This window comes from Hemiscyllium ocellatum, chromosome 3 (genome assembly GCF_020745735.1).
Source record: "Hemiscyllium ocellatum isolate sHemOce1 chromosome 3, sHemOce1.pat.X.cur, whole genome shotgun sequence".
Classification (NCBI taxonomy): domain Eukaryota; kingdom Metazoa; phylum Chordata; class Chondrichthyes; order Orectolobiformes; family Hemiscylliidae; genus Hemiscyllium; species Hemiscyllium ocellatum.
The window spans coordinates 108586028-108601407 of NC_083403.1; the positions used below are offsets into that span (position 1 = coordinate 108586028).

At 40.2% G+C, this 15380-nt stretch overlaps 1 protein-coding gene and 1 long non-coding RNA gene across 6 annotated transcripts in view; one reads left to right on the plus strand and one right to left on the minus strand.

Annotated features, from left to right (window-relative positions):
* The window catches only part of LOC132834139 (uncharacterized), a 53802-nt gene that overhangs the window by 34511 nt on the left and 3911 nt on the right, over window positions 1-15380 (minus strand). The gene's annotated exons all lie outside the window — the stretch shown is intronic.
* Window positions 1053-12682, plus strand: LOC132834065 (elongation factor 1-alpha 1). Of its 5 annotated transcripts, none has more exons than XM_060852756.1 (8): window positions 1053-1124; window positions 2070-2242; window positions 6304-6483; window positions 6573-6869; window positions 7561-7711; window positions 8325-8581; window positions 11979-12213; window positions 12290-12682. In XM_060852756.1, the coding sequence occupies exons 2-8, from the start codon at window positions 2099-2101 to the stop codon at window positions 12412-12414; spliced, it is 1389 nt and encodes a 462-aa protein (XP_060708739.1). In that variant the 5' UTR covers window positions 1053-1124; window positions 2070-2098; the 3' UTR covers window positions 12415-12682. The 5 variants fall into 5 exon arrangements, with proteins under 5 accessions (XP_060708739.1, XP_060708737.1, XP_060708738.1 ...); XM_060852754.1 differs by lacking the exon at window positions 1053-1124 and adding an exon at window positions 1154-1260; XM_060852755.1 differs by lacking the exon at window positions 1053-1124 and adding an exon at window positions 1158-1252.

Genomic DNA, 15380 nt, shown 5'->3' on the forward strand with positions numbered 1-15380 from the left:
CAACTCTTGTACTCAATACCCCGTCTGAAGAAGGAAAGCATGCCGTCTGCTGCCTTGACCACTCTATTGACCTGCTTTGCTACCTTTAGGGAACAATGGACCTGAACACCTAGATCTCTGTATATCAATTTTCCTCAGGACTTTTCCATTTTGGATCTTTCAAAATGCATAACCTTGCAATTATCCGGACTGGAACTTCATCTGCCATTTCTCAGCCCAACTCTCCAATCTATCTATATTCTGCTGTATTCTCTGACAGTCCCCTTCACTATCTTCTACTCCACCAGGATTTAAAGACTAGGGGACATATTTTTAAGGTGAGAAGAGAAGGACTTCAAAAAAGATGTCAGGGGTAAATTTTTAACAGAGGGTGGTTTGCATGTGGAATGAACTCCCTGCCCTGTGGAAGTGGTAGATTTGCGTACAATTAGAGTGTTTAAAAGATAATTACACAAATAGGAAAGTCTTGGAACGATGTAAGTCAGGAATAGGCAAGTGGGACTAGTTTGTACATAGACAACTAATTTGACACATTTGCTGGTGAGGTACAGCTTTCAGGGAAAGATCAATGGGGACAAACCCTCATTACTAATAAAATATTAAAACACAAGAGATTATATGTGAGATTACATTGCCCTCACGTCTTTTTTAAAATCTTTCTCCTCTTGAAATCAGTAGACTGGGAGAAACCCCCTGGCTTCCATTGATGGATGGACGAGATCCCAGAAGATGTTAATTCAAGTGATTGGCGAAAGATGCAAGGAGGAAAATCTTTTTTTCTCAGGCGGTAAGTGATCGGGGTGCGGTGGAGGCTTTCGAAAGAGAATTACATGAGCAGGAAAGGGTTTCTGGAAGGTTAGGTGAGGGAGACTGGCTCTCGGTGTTGTTGCTCTTGAGGTAGCAGGGAGACATCGGGCCGAATGGTCTCCTGCGCTGTGGGTAACGTCCTCTCACTTACCCCCGAATTCGTTCAGGCGGCAGGAAGAGCTCGAGCTGTTGACTTGAGGGGGGCGGGGGCGGGACGGAGGCGGAGGCGGAGGCGGAGCGCGAGGCGGGTGGGGTGGGGGAGGGGAGGGACGGACGGTGGGGGGTCGCAATTGAAGTCAATCGGCGGACCCCCTCTGGTACGTATTAATAGCCGTCACGCAGCCGCTTTCCGCCTATTTGCCGAGCGCGTGTGAAGTAGGTGGCCATTTGGCGCGACGCGCTGACCATCTGCCGGCGATAACCACCATCTGCTTCGTTCGAGAGGGTGAGAAGGTGAAAAACCGTGAAGGAAACAGCGGGGTTTGTGCCGCTGGTGGTGCGATTGAGCCAAAAGGAATGGAAGCTGCGGGCTAGCTTCGTTAGATTTCGGCGGTCGGTGACTGGTTTCGGCTCGATTTGGCTAATTACACTGTGAATGGGGGCTCTCCGACCCCTAATATTTTAATTCCCGTTACGGGAACTGCCGAAACAGCCTTCTCTCTCTCTCTCTCCCTCTGTCTCTCTCTTCCGCCGCCCTTCGCGTCTGTGACATAGTTAGAATAAAACCAGAGGTTAGCCGACAGGTGGGCGGCGTTCCTTGTGTGTGTGTGCGCGCTCTTTATTTTGCGAAGATGTTTCTTTTGCCATTTTTCCTTTTAAACGTTGGTTATAGTGGAGCGAAGATGATGAGTAAAGCTTATTACTGGCTGTGTGTGTGTCCGGAGGAGCAGTAGGGGGAGGGAGCCGCGGCTCGGTGCCCGCTAGTGAGAAAATGGCCGGTGTGTCCGTGCGGTTATTGTCAGTCAAAATGGAGGAGAGCAACAAGGAGGGGGAGGGGGGCGTCAGAGAGGGAAAGGCAAAAGGTATCTTTATTATTGTAACAATTCGAAGAAATGGACAAATATGCGCTTAAAAAGGAGGGAAAGCAGCTGGAGGTCGAGAGAGGCGCTCTCTGATCATTCAGAAGATCGTTGTCTTTTCGAGTAAACCAACTGACTCCTGTAATTTGAAGACTTGGAAGGCTGCATCGAGTTACTGCTTTCTTAACTTTTTTTAAAAAAAAATTGTTGACCGATTTTACCCCCATCCCTGGTTCCTTTTAGGGCTGAGGCAACATCCTTTGGCAAAAGCAATGGGTAAGGAAAAGATCCACATCAACATTGTTGTGATTGGCCATGTGGACTCTGGCAAGTCCACCACCACTGGGCATTTGATCTACAAATGTGGTGGCATTGACAAGAGAACCATTGAGAAGTTTGAGAAGGAAGCTGCTGAGGTGAGAAAGCAAGATCAACTTTATAAATGTTGTTGTTCTGTTGGAAAGTTACCTTGTATGGTTCTATCATTAAAAATGTGATGAGTATGACAATATTGTAAATGCCATGTAGGATACTGAACAAACTTGCATTATAATGAAATGTCTCTTTTTAACCCTCCCACTTCAGTTGTATCCATCACTGCGAGTAGACACGAAGTTACTATTCTGTTTTTGTGGATCCGAGCTCTTGAAAAATGAGAATGAAACTACCAAAGTCAATGGTAGGCTAAATTCTGAAGAGAATCCAAGGTGTTGCATCTGTAGAATCAGCAGGATTTGCACTTATCTATCTACTTTTTTTCCCCCATTTTTGCTAAGCTTTATTATTACTGAAGGCTACTAATGTACCACATGTGGTACTGTTTTCTGGCTTTTGGATGGAAAGAAAATAAACCTTTGAGTATGCAAGTTCTAATCCAGTAGCCATTAGTAGATAGTGTTTGATTTGTGTATGATCCAAATTCCTTTGCCAATTAAACTGAAACTAGAATGAGATTTATGTCCCAATTTGTTCTGGCCTGGAAAGAGCTAGAGTGCTCAAAGGGTTAAATTGCTTATTGGTCTTGCATGATTGGAGCATTGAATTACCAGGATTCCTACGCAAGCATGTTACTATCGTTGTCTTATTTGCATTTTCTTTCTTTAGAGAAGCATCTGAATAGAAAATCCTGGAGTAGGTTGTGCTTCGAGGATTTGGATTCTGAGTAGCTGTATTGATTGGGTGGTTGGCTGATCTAATCTGTGCTGTTTTTGATTATTTTCATTTTAAAAGAAAATAATGTAAGCAAATTTGAAAAATTAAAGCTACCCTATATGGGCAGGAGAAAACCTTCAAGCATTATTCTGTCAAAAGTGTTGCTTATGTGTATCTAACTTAATTACATGCCTCTGACAGGTCTCTGACATGTTTGATCTTTGGTCAGGTGCAACAGTTGTAATATACTATCAGAAGAAATCACTTGGGTGCATTGAAACTTAACCAACTGTCAGCTGGTTTTAAAAAAAAAATAACAATTTGAATTATTTTTGGTAAGGCTGCATTTCCATTACAGAGTTGACTTATTACTTTGTTAGTCTGAGATTGATCTAGAATGGAGTTCAGAGGAACGTTGCTTGAAATATATTTGTTGTGGTTCTGTTTGCCAAGCTGGGAATTTGTGTTGCAGACGTTTCGTTACCTATCTAGCTGACATCCTCAGCACTTGGGAGCCTCCTATGAAGCGTTTCTGAGATCTTTCCTCCGACATTTGTAGTGGTTTGAATCTGCTGCTTCTGGTTGTCAGTTCCAGCTGTCCGTTGCAGTGGTTGGTATGTTGGATCCAGGTCGATGTGCTTATTGATTTGAATCTGTGGATGAGTGCCATGCCTCTAGGAATTCCCTGGCTGTTCTGTTTGGCTTGTCCTATAATAGTGTTGTCCCAGCTATCCTTAGTAGCCACACACGCAGATGACAAGCAATATGAATTTGACTGGGACAACACTACTATTATAGGACAAGCCAAACAGAACAGCCAGGGAATTCCTAGAGGCATGGCACTCATCCACCGATTCAATCAATAAGCACATCGACCTGGACCCAATATACTGACTGCTGGAACTGACAACTGGAAGCGGCAGATTCAAACCACTACAAATGCCGGAGGAAACATCACAGAAGCGCTTCACAGGAGGCTCCCAAGCACTGAGGATGTCACCTAGACAGGGGACGAAACGTCTGCAACACAAATTCCCAGCTCGGCAAACAGAATCACAACGAGCACCTGAGCTACAAATCTTCTCTCAAACTTTGAAATATATTTGAAATTCTATCTTTGCAGAATTTGTGTTGAAGTTAGGTACACATTCTGTATAAACTGCAAACAAAAACAGTTCTCATAGTGCAGAAGGACACTGTTCAATTTGTCTCGTCATCCTGGTTTTCTTGAGAGAAACTTGGCTGAAATCTTTTTTCTCATAACTGAAATCGCAATCCCGGAGCCATTTATGTAACTTTTATTTCTGTGTTCTCTAAGCCTCAACATTTTTCAAAATGCACTTCCCACTGAAGTGCTGAAGAAGAATCACTGCACCTGAAACATTGACTGTTCTGTCTCTCTCATTGCTGCCAGATCTACTGAGTTTCTTCAATTTCTTTTTGTTTCAGATTTCCAGCACCTACAGTTATTTTTTGGTTGTGTTTTTATGAAGGCAGTTAACTTCCTTGCTTATTTAATGTATCTTAATTAAAGCCCAGGATTCGATTATGGCTTACTGACCACTTTCTCAACATGCCCTGCCATCTTCAACATTTTATGTTCAATTTTTTTGTGCTCCTGTAAGCTAGTTTAGAATGATCACTTTTATATTGCTTTTAATCGTTAGTCCCATCAAAATCTTTTATTTCATCTTTGTCTATACATGCCATCAACCTGTACAGCTTTAGAGTTGTAACAAAAATAGGAACAGGAATAGGTCATTCAGCAATCCAACATTTTATATGATGGCTGATCATCCAACTCTGTACTTATTTCTGCTTTCCCCTATTCCTCTGTCTTAAGTAGCTTACCCTGTATCGTTGAGTTGTCATTATCTTTTGGTGTTCTTCCAAGATTTGTCAATTGTAAATTTTGAATTTGTGCTATGTGCGTCCAAATCTAATCAATGATACCCACAAACAGCAATTGGTTTAACACTGATCCCTGGAGAACTTCACTATTCACTCTCCTGTAGTTAGAGGAAAAAAAAGGTCCCATTGCTGTTTCCTATTACTCTGGTTACCATGTTGTCATTCTTTGCCCACAGGCTTCAACTTTGCTGGCAAGATTGTTATGTGACACTGTCTAATGCCTTTTGGAAGTTCTTGTATGCCACACAACCCTTAGCAAAAGCTGAATAAACTGCAGATGCTGGAAATAATTACAAAAGTAGAAATTGCTGGAAATAAGACTCAGCAGGTCTGGTAATGTGTTTTGGTCCAGTGACCCTTTTCTTCAAAATACAGTTATAAATGGTCACTAGATCCAAAAGGTTAACTCTGCTTTCTCCCCACAAATGCTGCCAGACCTGCTGAGTTTTTCCAGTAATCTGTTTTTGTTTCTGATTTCCAGCATTCGCAGTTCTTCTGGGTTTTGTTTGTATAGACGTTTGCAAATCTGTCAGTTGAATTAAGATATCATTTGCTTCTAAACGGTTTTTGTTTTCAATGTTTGTTTCACTGAATTGAAAAGAAACAAGTAGGATTAGCCTCTACTGTAGAAATGAATAACTATTTTCACATTTTTTTTGACCCAGAAACACTGCTCTTGCCAAAATTACAACTCCTTAGGAAACCAGTGCATCTGCTGAATTTGGTTTGTACTAGCCCTTCCTTCCAAGGGAAAAGTGAACAAAAACTGAGAAAACACTATCTTTGCTGTCTTGTCAATTCTGGATAAACCAATACCTCATGACATCTGGACGGTTATCTTCACATCCGATGGCATTTGCATGAACACTGGAACCCCAGTTTCATTCCTGTGAATACTAGCAATTTTCCATGATTGATTTGTGATTATTATAAGAGAATGCGACCATCATAATTCACAAGAGTTTATGCTGGGGCTTTTTTTCTCCTGGTAAAAGCTAGATAAAGATGTAAGCAATATTATCTCCTACAGTTCGAACTGTTACTGGAGACCTCTCAAAAAGTACAGGACAGATTTGAGTATATGTTTGCATTCTGCAGAAGGGGAACAGGCAGGGAGGTTGACATAGAATTTCAACAGTGCAGATATACTAAGCTTTGTGGTCTTGAATCTTTGCGAAACAATGTATTGTGGCTTTGGTACGTAAAACATTGTGACAAGTGCTTATGTAAAAATCTAGTGGTTAGTGTACAACATTAATCTGCATGACTTAAGATTTGCTTTTATAATTTTGCCTTTATAGTGTGTTGTAATTTACCAAAATCTCTGGACACTAGAATTATGTTTCTATATAATTGTAGCATTCTGTGTTGGCTTGCAGCAACTCTAATGTACAATAACTATCTATTCTTCCAGATGGGCAAGGGGTCCTTCAAGTATGCCTGGGTGTTGGACAAGTTGAAGGCTGAACGTGAACGTGGTATTACAATTGACATTTCTCTCTGGAAATTTGAAACCAGCAAGTATTATATTACCATTATTGATGCACCTGGTCACAGAGATTTCATTAAAAACATGATTACTGGTACTTCTCAGGTATGTCAAGTTAAGAACCACCAGGGCAACATTTTTGAAAAATGACACTAGTAAGTGACTTGTATATAATGTTTATTTATTGTTTAAAGGCTGACTGTGCTGTATTAATCGTTGCGGCTGGTGTTGGTGAATTTGAAGCTGGTATATCTAAAAATGGCCAGACTCGGGAGCATGCTCTTCTGGCCTACACGCTGGGTGTGAAACAGCTCATTGTTGGAGTGAATAAGATGGATTCTACTGAACCCCCATATAGCCAAAAACGATATGAAGAGATTGTTAAAGAAGTCAGCACTTATATCAAGAAAATCGGTTACAATCCAGACACTGTAGCATTTGTACCGATCTCTGGCTGGCATGGTGACAACATGCTGGAGGCTAGTTCTAATGTGAGTAACTTTGGGACTATGTTTTAAAAAGCTATTTAATTTGTAGCAACTTTGTGTGATCTTAAATATTGGTGAAGGTGCTACCTTTACTGATGGCCATGATCATGTTGGGCTAATGGGAATTTTGCCCACTGTTCAGAGACACTGGGACCCTTAGGAATTCTCTTGGACCTTCCCTGTGGAATTGAGTGCCTTTCAGGCAATTAAATAATGTTTCTCATGATTAGGGTCTACTGTGGTGTAGACCCCACACTGCTGCTGCCACTCAAAAGTTAGCAACTTTTCATTGCTAGCACGAGTTGTGGTGATATAATCTACCTAATAGAGGGCCACGATCATCGTGGCATCCAAGCCAGCAGCAGTGAGGGTGAGTTGGAAGCAGGAACTTTGAGGTAAATTCAATTATCCTGCATCAACTCTTCTTACACTACTACCAGTTAGGGTGGTGTTGCAATTGCCAACTGATGATTGAGCTTACCTAATTGTGGACAAGGGTTCAGGTCAATGTTTTCTGCATTTAATAGGAAGGTTGGAGTTAATCTAACTGAGTTGATTGCCTCTTCCAAAGTTATGTACCCTAGTTGTCTTATTTGTTTTTGTGGATTCTACTGATAATAAAGGAAAATTATCCGTAGGCTATATTACTGTTCTGTAGTAGGAAGTAAACATTCAAGGTGCTTCTTTTACACAGATGACTTGGTTCAAAGGTTGGAAGATCAACCGTAAGGAAGGTAATGCTAATGGAGTAACTTTGTTGGAGGCTTTAGATTCTATCCTCCCACCACAACGGCCAACAGAAAAACCTCTTCGTCTTCCTCTGCAAGATGTCTACAAAATTGGTGGCAAGTATTACAGTATTCAGATCTCAATGTTGTCAAGTAGCTGTTTTGAAGCAAAATATATTCTTCATGTCTCTATTTAAAATTTAGTGGTAGGTTTTTCCCTGTATAAAAGTAATCCATAAGTGGATGTCACAAAAGATCATTTGACAAAGGTACAAATGCTAATGTAAAATTTAGATAGCCTCTAGTTAACCTATCTTCTATAGGTATTGAGACGAAGTAAATTCTTTCCCAATCACTACTGTGTTTTCAACTGTGAAATTCTGAAACAAATAGCTATAATAAGCTTCTTGAATATCAAAAAAGCGTAAAGTGAGCAAATCTGTAATCCATGTTTCCTACTGAGTAAAAATAAAGTGTATAACTTACTTACTTTGTGGTATGATGAGAATAGGAGGGAACACAAGTAATAACTTTAGAAATAATGTGATCTGAATGATCACTATAACCACTTAAGTAATAGTGTGGTATTTGAATCCAAGGCCTTTTATTTTTTTTTAAGAAACTATTTTAAATGGTGATGCTATTGAACTTTGATTTTGCTATGTGTACATTTGGGCTGGCGAGCTGGAACACTGATCTTAAAGTATGAACTTTCTATGTTCACTTGCAGGTATTGGTACTGTACCAGTGGGTCGTGTTGAAACTGGTATTCTGAAACCTGGAATGGTAGTTACATTTGCACCTGTAAACGTGACAACAGAAGTAAAATCTGTTGAAATGCACCATGAAGCCCTGACTGAAGCTATGCCGGGTGACAATGTTGGCTTCAATGTTAAAAATGTATCTGTTAAAGATGTTCGCCGTGGCAATGTTGCTGGGGATAGCAAGAATGACCCACCGATGGAAGCTTCCAACTTCGTTTCACAAGTCAGTGCTTTGGCATCGTTTTCTATTTGTCCAGATTATTTACAGGATTGTTCTTTGGCATTGAATGGAAACCTGTATTGTCCCTTCATTTATTTTTAAATTTTCAGTTTTTTAGTGGCAAGTTGGTATCATTGGCAAGGCCAACATCCAATATCCATCTCTAGTTCCACCAGGAAAGGTGGTGGCGAGCTACCTTATTGAACTGCTGCAAACTGTATGGTGTAGGGATACCTCTGGTGCTGTTCAGAAATAATTTTGACCTGGTGACATTGAAGGAATGGTAATAATGCTCAGTCAGGGTGGTGTATGGCTTAGTGCAGATGGCAGTGATATTGCGGATAGAAATCACATCCAGTCACCGTTTCAAAATGCATTTTGAGGTTGGGGCAACAGAAGTTGGAATGATGACTGCTCATATCTGAAATTTGTCAGAATCAAGTCATTGTTTGGCTATCATCATATTAATTGAGTTTTCATGGTTAAGAAAATATTGCCTTATTATCAGGACTTTATCTATAAGCAATGATTCCTAGCAGACCTATTGGCAGATATCACCTTGGCTGTATTGTCAGAATCATGGAATCCCTACAGTGTGGAAGGTGGCTATTAGGCCCATAATGTCCACACTGTCCCATCCAGACCCACCCATCCCTGTCACCCTGCTAATCCACCTAGCCTAAATATCCCTGGGCATGCTATGGGCAGTTTAGCATGGCCGTTTCAATTTAATTTTGCCTAGCAGTGTAGGCACCGGCTACAGCTATTTAAATGTTTCAAAGTACACATTTTGAGGCATACTCCTCAATTTTTCTAATTACAGAATAGACCATGGGTACACTAACGTGGCAACTGATGTAAGTTTGTTGTTGACTCCATCTAACCAATAGCAACTCCATCAGGCCTCCTAACTTTAAGCTTAGTTTTCCCCAGAAATTATGTTCCCTCCATCTGTCATTCTGTGGGTTGCTTGTGCATCTTTTAATTTTCTGATGTTCTTTTTCAAGATGCATATTTTTGCAATTTTGCACCTATGCTGTTCCATTCACTTAGTTTTTCACTGTTTCTGTCTTCTCCATCCTGTGTATCTTCAAAAGGTCAGTGTAAATTCCTTGTTCTGTACGACTGCATCAGGTGTTGCATCAAGTTTCTTCTTAGATTTTGTTTTCTACCTTCCACTGTTCCTATACTGAATTACTTTTTTTTTGTGATTTTTTTTGTCTTCCACCTGTACTTTTTTTGGGTTTATTGCTTGCCTTTTCCTCAATATCTTCTGGCTGCATCCCTGAATCCTCTTAATTTTGTGACCTGTTACACTCATTATGAACACTAATTAGGCAAGGATGTCTGTTATTTCATTATTGCTCTATGCCCTCAATTACCTTCCCTTTCCAGTATTGTTTTCCTATCCGTGGGGGAAATAAGCTCTTTCCCTCTTGGGTCTTGACTACTTCTAAATTGCCAATATTTGGCCTGAAGCATCATTCACTAGATTACACTTGACAACCTTAATGTCACATCAACATTAAATATTTACTGTCTTGACTGAATTGTTCCTCATACTTCCTTCATCTCTGATTTTGTTAAACCAAAGAATGTATGTCTTTGGTAATTTACTTTAATTATCATCACCTCTGGCTGGACACTTTAAAGCATTGTCAATTATCCTGTTGATCACTAAAACTGTTGACCTATTCGATGAACATTTGGGCGTGAAAATATAATTTTTACTTCTCTTCAATGGAAACTGTTCTTAAATGTCCCTTGCCTTCAGTAATAAATGTGAGGAGCTTCATGGATTCTTTTTGTCACAAAATTCAAGACTGGTCAACGTTTGCTGTTTCTCTCCTTACCCAGTTCAATAAGACAAATGTGTTATGTATTATCCTCTCGCCTAATATCTTGAATCTATTCCATCTCTTAGAGTCCACTCCCCTTCCTCTCCTATTCTAAACAAATTGCTGACCAATTAACATTCCTTTAGAGCTTTCACATTGATTACTGTTAACAGCTTCTCCTTTCGCATTTTTAGTCCCCTCCTAAATTTACTAGCATCACCGATTATTTGCTATGTAGAATTAAAGTGATGAGCTTTGCAGTCGTTTTTAAAGTTGCCTTGCATGTATACAACTTCAAGGGAATGTTGCTAATATGTGGTGAGCGGTATGGTATTTAAGCCAGATGAGAGCACAGCACTTGATAGAACATTGGTCATCAGTACTTGTAGCTTCTAAATCTGTGTGGTTACTTTCAACTCAATGTTTGAAACCTTCCAATGAAGTTTCTGGTCCAGTAACAGCTTGAAATGACTGAATCTACACATTCTTTTGTGATAAAGCTGACTGCTTCACTCTCCTTCCAAATCCTGTTTACTGTTATCAAGCTGTCTTAGCTTTGTCTATTCTTATCTATCCTGTTGTAGCTAGAAAATCTGCTACAGAGGATTCTCCCCTTGTTCTGTTACTTATTCTTTCCTTGGCCTCTTTAACTTCTCATCTACATCTATACAGTTAGCTTTTGGTGATACCTTCTAAGTCTACAGACCAGAAGCCATATATGTGCTAGTGACATTTGGTTCTCGCCACCACCCTCCATGGACTTCCTACTCATCAAGCTGCATGTCTGAACAGATGGTTTCTCCAATTAAATATTGGGAGATCTGTATAGCCAGTATCTTAGTTCCCCACCATTTGTTCCCTGGCAGCAGTTTTCATATTTTTTTTGTAACCAATCTTAAACTGAGCATGATCATTCATGATCTAGGTTTGTATTTGATCATGTTTCAAACCTAATTCACATAATCACCAACACTGCCTATTTCCACTGGCTGCATTAACTCTGACTCAGCTCAGTTTTTGTTAGACTTGTATCTGTAGACTTGATTATTCTAATGTGCTCCTGACCAACCTCTCATTTTTCCATCCTCAAGTTTTAATTATCCACATCTTCATGTCTTGACTATACCATTCAACCATTGTTCTGTGCTTTTTGATCTGCATTGGCTCCAAGTCAAACAGACCTAGATTTTAGAGTCCTCCACTTTTTTTTGTTTTCAAATTGCTTTGTGGCCAACTGTTGCCCATATCCAATTTTCCTATGTTCTCAGTTTCGCTTCTCCATTGCAGCCATATTTTCAGTTGCTTTGCGCTTGATGTCTGAAATTCCCTCTGTAAACTCCTCTGTTTCTGTGCCTTATTTCCTTAAGATATTTATTAAACCTGTTTTTATTTTAAAAACTTTGGGTCATCTGGCCTAAGATCTTTGCCTGTGGCTGTATGTTTACCGATGATTCTCTCATACCTTGATGCTTTAAATACGCTACGTTAAAGTTTCTCCTCTTCTGAAAAATATTTGCCCTGAAGCTTATTACATAATGAAAACTGATTTTCTTTTAATGCAGGTAATCATTTTGAACCACCCAGGACAGATTGCTGCTGGTTATGCTCCTGTCTTGGATTGCCATACTGCTCACATTGCTTGCAAGTTTGCTGAGCTAAAAGAGAAGATTGACCGTCGCTCTGGAAAGAAGCTAGAAGACAACCCCAAATTTCTGAAGTCTGGGGATGCTGCCATTGTGGAAATGATTCCTGGGAAGCCCATGTGTGTTGAGAGCTTCTCTGAATACCCACCTTTGGGTAAGTAAAACTGCATACTTGTTCACCTGCTGTCAAATTAAACTTGAATATAACCATACTTTTAAAAATATTCCAGGTCGTTTTGCAGTTCGTGACATGAGACAAACTGTAGCGGTTGGTGTCATCAAAGCTGTTGAGAGAAAGGCTACTGGTGCTGGCAAAGTAACTAAGTCTGCCCAAAAAGCTCAGAAAAGCAGATGAATTCGAGATTTGTCGGTTGCCACTACTTCAGCCTCCGCAGTTGGAAGCCCAGGTTTAGAGTGGATGATCACAGTTTACCATTTAAGCTCCATAATAAAAGACTGGTTAATCAAAATGCATCGTAAATACTTCCGAAGGAAAGGATTGTGGACCATTTCATTAATCTACGTTGTAGCAGTTTTAAGTTATTAGTTTTAAAAGCTGTACTTTTAAGTGAAAACCAACGCCTTGACAATTCTGTCATAGAAATTAAAGCTGTTAAACATGATTTTGAATCTGGTTTTCTCCATTTTTCTGAGACTGACTCCAGAACACACATGTATTCCTTTTTTTAACTTGTCTTTTTCCTGTTATCCTTTGCCACCATTACGATAAATGCTTTTGCATCATAACCTGTGGTAGCTTTTCATCAAACCTCTAGCAGTCTGTGTTTTTTAAACAAAGCTTGTATTTGACTTAATGATCTTTTGCCAAATGGTGAATAACTGTAAACATGGAACTAATTTCTAAATTGTGCTGGTTGAAGTGAAATGAATTGGCTAGTTTAAAAACACCACTGGTTAAAAGCCATTCATCTGTTGAGTTGTGCAACCACCTGCTCTTGGTTGTTGCTTAGTTAAGATAGTTGAGGTGAGTTTTTGTGTATCAAAAATGATAAAATTCACAGTAAACGACACAATTTATCTCTGGTGTAAAAATGCTTTTTTAGGGGGCATCAAGTGAGGAGCAAGGGGGATAATAAGGGATGGGAAGTCTGGCATTATTGCTAGACTGATCATCCAGAAAGGAGAAAGTGAGGTCTGCAGATGCTGGCGATTCAGCTGAAAATGTGTTGCTGGAAAAGTGAGGCAGGTCAGGCAGCACCCAAGGAACAGAAGATTTGACGTTTCGGGCATAAACCTGAAGGGCTTATGCCCGAAATGTCGAATCTCCTGTTCCTTGGATGCTGCCTGACCTGCCTCACTTTTCCAGCAACACATTTTCAGCACTGATAATCCAGAGACCCATGTAATGTTCTGGGTACCCACGTTTGAATCCCGCAATGGCAGATGGTGGAATTTGAGTTCAATAAAAATTGAGTGAAGTCTAAAAATAGTCATTGTCAGAAAAGCCCATCTGATTCACTTTTATGTTTCCTTTTAAGTGAGGAAATTGCATCCTTGGTCTGGCTTATATGTGACTGCAGAACTGCAGCATTATGTCTATCTCTTCTGGGTAGTTGGGGATGGGCTGTGATTTGCTGGCCTAGCCAGTAGCACCCAGTTAAAAGAAATCAAAGTGTACATCTCGTGAAGGAAGATGTGGAGCTAGGGCAAATTCTACTAGAAATCATGGGTTTTCGTTGATTTAAAGTTGCAATTCATGACACAAACTATTGTGTCACAATTCCGCTATGTTTTAATGCTTTACTAATTTGTACATTACTGCTAGACAAAGACTGCCAGACAGTTCTTGCAAAAGGTCAAGTTACCATAGTCCTGGCAGACCACAGGGCTGCTCTTCTCTAGAGAGACACTGCTGGTGGTGGTTTAAACTGAGGGTCACCATGCTTTAGGCAAGGGAACAAGTTGAAAAGGAGTCCATGGTAAGCTCAGCAGGTATGGCAACTCAACCCATGCTGTTGGCATTATTCTGTCTTGAAAGCTAGATATCCATCCAACAGTGGTTACCTTTTGTAAGCAATATTGCGAGTAAAGTTTGAAATCCAGTAATTTACTAACTTTCCTCTGCAAATTTTGAAACTAATCCATATTGTAGCTTTCATAGTTTTTGTTGTCAAATGTTTACATAATGATTGCTGTTTTGGGCAAAAGCCTTTCATCAGGAATAGAGGCAGAGTGCCTGCAGGGTGGAGTGATCTCTCCACCCTGCAGGCACTTGCCTCTATTCCTGATTGAAGGGCTTTTGTCTGAAACGTTGATTTTCCTGCTCCTCTGCTGCCTGAACTGCTGTGCTTTTCCAGCACCATTCTAATCTAGACTCTGGTTTCCAGCATCTGCAGTCCTTGTTTTTACCTAATTATGTAAACATTTAATGTAACAGTTGGTGCTCTCCTTGGTCCTGTAATTTTTGCTTTGAGCCCTATCTCTGAGGCCATAAGTGGGAAGGATCAGTCATGGATGGATGGATGGAACAATTTCTACGTTATCAGTAATGTTGTCTATAAAAGATTGAGAAGATTTGAAGCTCAGGTTGAGGTTGTGGATGTAGGTTTCTTCACTGAGCTGGAAGGTTCATTTTCAGACATTTACCTACCATACTAGGTAACATCGTCAGTGAGCCTCTGAGCAAGGCAGCACTCGCTTGGCTGCTATAATAAACTTGAAATCCTTGGGGAAAATGTGGAATATGCACTAGTTGGAGTTCATCTGAGCACAGAAAATGTTTGTTATAGGAAGCCAATAACTTCAGCACTAAGATATTGTCAGGATTGTGCTGGAGTCCTGTTGTCTTTGGCTGATTCATTACTGACCTTTTGCTCCAATTTAAAATTGAAAGTGGTAGTGCAAATTGCTGAGCAGCACACATCTGGCACAACTCTTCAGATACTCTGTCCAAATGCAGCAAGATTTGGGCAACATCTGGACTAAGGCTGATTAAGCAATTACTAGGCAATTATCAGCAACAGATAAGATAACAATCTCCCTTTTTAATATTCAAAGGCACTGTCAGAGCTAAATTCACTCACTGATAATATCCTGAATGTTGCCACAGGACAAAACCTTCATTGTACCATTTTAACAAGCAAATATGAGACACTGAACTCTGGTGATTCCTGAAGCCTATCTACCACCTGCAAGGTATAAATCAGGCATGTGATGGATTTCTTCCCATCTGTGGATGACTGCTGCCATTATAGCAGTCAAGAAACATGACACCATTTAAGACAATGCAATTGCTTGGTTGGTACTCTGTTCAGTTGTTTGGTCTTCTCCCATTGATATGCAGTGGCAGTGGTGTATGCT